Source organism: Seriola lalandi, unplaced genomic scaffold (genome assembly GCF_002814215.2).
Source record: "Seriola lalandi dorsalis isolate HSWRI2012SDOR001 ecotype SW California unplaced genomic scaffold, Sedor1 jcf7180001955494, whole genome shotgun sequence".
In the NCBI taxonomy this organism is placed as follows: domain Eukaryota; kingdom Metazoa; phylum Chordata; class Actinopteri; order Carangiformes; family Carangidae; genus Seriola; species Seriola lalandi.
In genome coordinates this window covers 1-3,972 of record NW_019426163.1, presented here as the reverse complement: position 1 = coordinate 3,972, position 3,972 = coordinate 1, and the positions used below count along the sequence as shown (strand labels likewise).

At 38.8% G+C, this 3,972-nt stretch overlaps 1 protein-coding gene across 1 annotated transcript; it reads right to left on the bottom strand.

Moving 5' to 3' along the window:
• Positions 1 to 310: 310 nt before the first annotated feature.
• On the bottom strand, positions 311 to 2,047 carry LOC111656891 (multidrug and toxin extrusion protein 1-like). Its single transcript, XM_023412667.2, has 6 exons — positions 1,779 to 2,047; positions 1,550 to 1,651; positions 1,388 to 1,456; positions 1,128 to 1,276; positions 1,005 to 1,047; positions 311 to 480 (listed from the first exon to the last, which is right to left on the bottom strand). The coding sequence occupies exons 1-6, from the start codon at positions 1,908 to 1,910 to the stop codon at positions 409 to 411; spliced, it is 567 nt and encodes a 188-aa protein (XP_023268435.1). The 5' UTR covers positions 1,911 to 2,047; the 3' UTR covers positions 311 to 408.
• Between the last annotated feature and the right edge of the window lie 1,925 nt (positions 2,048 to 3,972).

The window sequence follows — 3,972 nt, the reverse complement described above, 5'->3', positions numbered from 1 at the left end:
ATGGATACATCTGCACATGATGAGGAGCCAATTTAAGCGTGAAACGTTTGAAAAACTTAAAAGGGAGCACTGTTGAGAACAGTGTTGCGAGACCTTGAGAAAGTAGAAAGTACCGCACAGTTTGGGACTCAGCACTTGGAAGTTTGTGGTTTCATGCACATTTGTTTTAAGTCCCTTGACATGGAGAAGTTCAGGCAGCCCTGACCTCATTACCATTTGAATCGGGACAGCATTAATCCCTAATGTCACATCAGTATGCAGCCTGGATCTACACTGTAGCCAAATGAATAGAAAGCTGGCTAATAGAATTTTTCTGTATATTGGATCCACTCTATCCTTTTGTGGAGAAAAGGAAGCAAATCATTGGCTCTGTGACCCCTCTTTTATATAATCAAACTGTCTTATTACTTAATGTTGAATAATAATGGACCTTACCTGGTTTTGCAGATATTTTGTTTCTAATGAATACATGAATGTAGCCTGTGAAGACAAAACAATAAAAATATCAATAAAGCTACTACATTGCTATTCATCTATTCATCAAGAAGCATTAATTCCTACTCAGGATCAAGGGCAGTGGCTGTTTTCTATCCCAGAATGCACTGGACAAAGGACAGGATCACATTTTGTGCAGGCCACTTGCACAAGATGTGATTCTTCAAAGGAGGCTGGGCTTCATACTGCAATGTCAATGTACAGTATATAGCCTTTGTTTAATGAGATAGTCTTCAGACTACAGAAGAAGAAATAGCACAAATATAGTCAGTCACATAAAACCCCAAACACACAAACAGCAATGATCACAGATATCACTAAATGGTTCCAAAGATTAAAATCATCATGTGAGATGTGATGTTCCAGTTCCAGTCCCATTTTTATGGTGCCAAAGCTCTGAGATCAATTTTTTTCAAGTTCACTATTTACCCACAGTGCATCTATAAAGTTAGAGTTCTGGACTGATGAATACCTTAAATATTAGCTGAATAATAATAAAACATACTCACAGAAAGTGCTGGCATGAAAATCTTCACATACATCTGAGCCAACCTAGAGAGAGATACTTCATCAGAACTAACAAGAAAAGAACAAGCAGAGGGAGAGAGAGAGGTTTTTTAAAGACAGCTGACCTGGCCACTTCTGGTTCCTGTTTGACCGCCAAGAGAATGGGCTCTGTGTTGATGAGGATCGCCCAGCAGGGGAAACACGCCAGTATCAAGATGAGGATCGCCCGCTGCATAATGACCCCAACTCTCAGGAAATTACGACTCCCAAAGGTCTAAAACCAGAGGGTATGTATTTTTTTTCCCTATTATCCCTATAATCTTATTTTCAAACTCTTGGATACACTTTTCATATCTGATTAAAAAAAATGTGCTGAGACTCATACCTGAGAAATCAGAGTATTACATGCTGATGACAACCCATAGCCAATAGATATACCTGTAACATTAATAACCTGAGGATAACAGAAACATTGGTGGATTAGGTTTTGTTGCTATATTGGTTTAACTTGAGAGAACATTATTATACTGTACTGTACATTACTTACTGCTATGGCCAAAGACACTGATGCCAGCTCTGTCTTCCCCAGATGGCCACAGAAAATAGTGCTGACTAAACCCACAGCAAAAGCCATGAACTGGGATATAATCTTATGAGAAAAATTCAAACGAATGAAAATTAGCTGGGACACCACCATTATTATCATCATTATTATCATTGTTGTAGTATGATTGACTAATTGGACAGTGACTGTACAGTAAATGGAGGCTACTTACCACTGGTCCGGCCAGTTTAGACAACTCTTTGATTTCTGTCTTGAAACCAACAGGGGCCAACATGCGGATCCGCTTCAATACAAAACATTCTCTCCAGGAAGAAAGAGGTGAGCTATGTGTGCTGCTCTCCATGATCCAGTAGGTACGTGTTGCTCTTTTCACCGGTGTATGTTGCTTTTAGGCCCCTCTGCGTTCAAGTCAGTGTCTGTGATGATTAAAACCTATGCAATCCTGCTTTCATATAAGTCATGTGAAGTCAGCTGGTATGTCCATAGGCCACTGTGTGAGGAAACACCAGCTGAAAACTTCCCTTTTGATGCAGCATTGTCCCAACAGATGGAGCCATTTCCCTATTAACTGACCTCATTCTTGATGTGAAGAGTCACAATTAATTTCAAGATTTTCATAATGAGCAGCACATCACAAATGGAATGAAATTAATCATTAATCGCTGACCTTACACTTAAGAGATGATCTGTAAGTCTTTTGAAACAACTTAGTTATCCCTGTCATTAATTTTGCCAAAAAATCAACATTAATTATTTATGAAAAGTACCATAGTCTAAAACTTTAAATTAAGAGCCATGTCTTTATAATTATTAATGGATTTATTCTAAAGCCGCTAGTAATTTTGAATACCCCTTTGTTAATGATTACATGGTTATTAATCAGTGTTATTAGACCTATTTATGACAAAGTCCATTTGATAATCCCTGGCCATCTGAACCTGTCACTTTTAGTAGTTTTTTTTTTTCTCATTTTATTTAATTTGATGTAATTAGGACTTTTTTAGCATAACTGTGAAGACCAAGAGGTTCTTAATGTACCCTTACTCTGAGAAATAATGTGTATTGGGATTAAGGCTTTCCTGTCTTATTTATCTATATTATAATGTAGGCAACAAGAGTTGTTTAAAGTGGTCTTAAAAGGGAATCCTGACTCCGTTGTCATCGTTGATCTTCTTAACTAATTTCAGAAGGATGTGACATTATTGAAGGGAATATAAAGACAAATGCCGGATTATTAAAATTAATGATGTGGTTTGTAGAGTTCTGTAAGAGAACATGCTCATCTCAGCAATTTATCTTGAAGTAATTAGGATAACAAAGTACATGGTAGGTAAGTGGTTTCACACAGGTTTGATCCCTATGACAAATTCTGTAACTTCACCACTAGATCATGTGCTGGCTAGACCAGGACATAAAAACAATCACTCTGATCTCTTTCACAAGAGGCTCAATGAGGGAAACTGCTCATCATGTTTGTTACACGGAACAACCTCAGCATCAGGTGATTCTCTCCTGTAGGTCCTAAGAGAAGACGTCATCAGTTTGGAGCGGAGGTGCACGCTCTTTGGTCACCAAAATGTCTGTGCTTAGTTTTGACAAGCAAGAGAAAAACAGACAACTTTGTAAATGTCAATGCGGGACTCAATTGACCCGGCACTTTCATCAAAACAGTAAATTGAAAACTTCAAAGGGAGGGACAGAATAGTAGGGTTGCACTGCCTCAACCTCTTATTACACCTAAAAATGCCCTTTTTGAGAGTGAAGCGGTGCAAAGAACACATGAACTGTGGTCATACAGTCCAATGAGTCATCCTCCACTCTCTTTCTGAGCGCATGTGCGACCCACGCAAATCAAGTGTCTAAAAGGGGAACTGTCCCTAAGGTGCAGAGTTCTGGGTGCATTTCCTGGCAAGAGGTAAATCCATGGCATCCCTTGGAAAGCACCAGTAAACAGGCAGTGACTGTAAAAAAGAGCATATGATTTTTAAATGAAGCATCTGTCCTTTGAAAGGAGTGGAGCCTTTGTGAATGACGGTGCTTCCAGTCTACCAGGATGTTGACTGGTCACTCAATGATCAGATAAAATGAAATTTATTTAATTAAATTATAGTACAGGATCACAAAAAGCTGTGTACATGAAGCTGCTACGTGAGGCTGGTGGACTGACTGACCCACCAAAGAGCAGCGATGACAGTGTGGCTAAAAATCTGAATCATTCCTTGTGATAATCTAATCAACTCTCTTCCCATTCCTGAAAGCTGGATAAAATTTATATTTGACCTGTGCTCTCATGAAGATCATGCAGACGAAGACTCATTCTTTGAACGTAAAGAAGATTATGTAAGGGCTAATATTGTGGCAAGCTTTTTCTCTGGCTGTGTTATCACATCTGGTTCATCGCTATT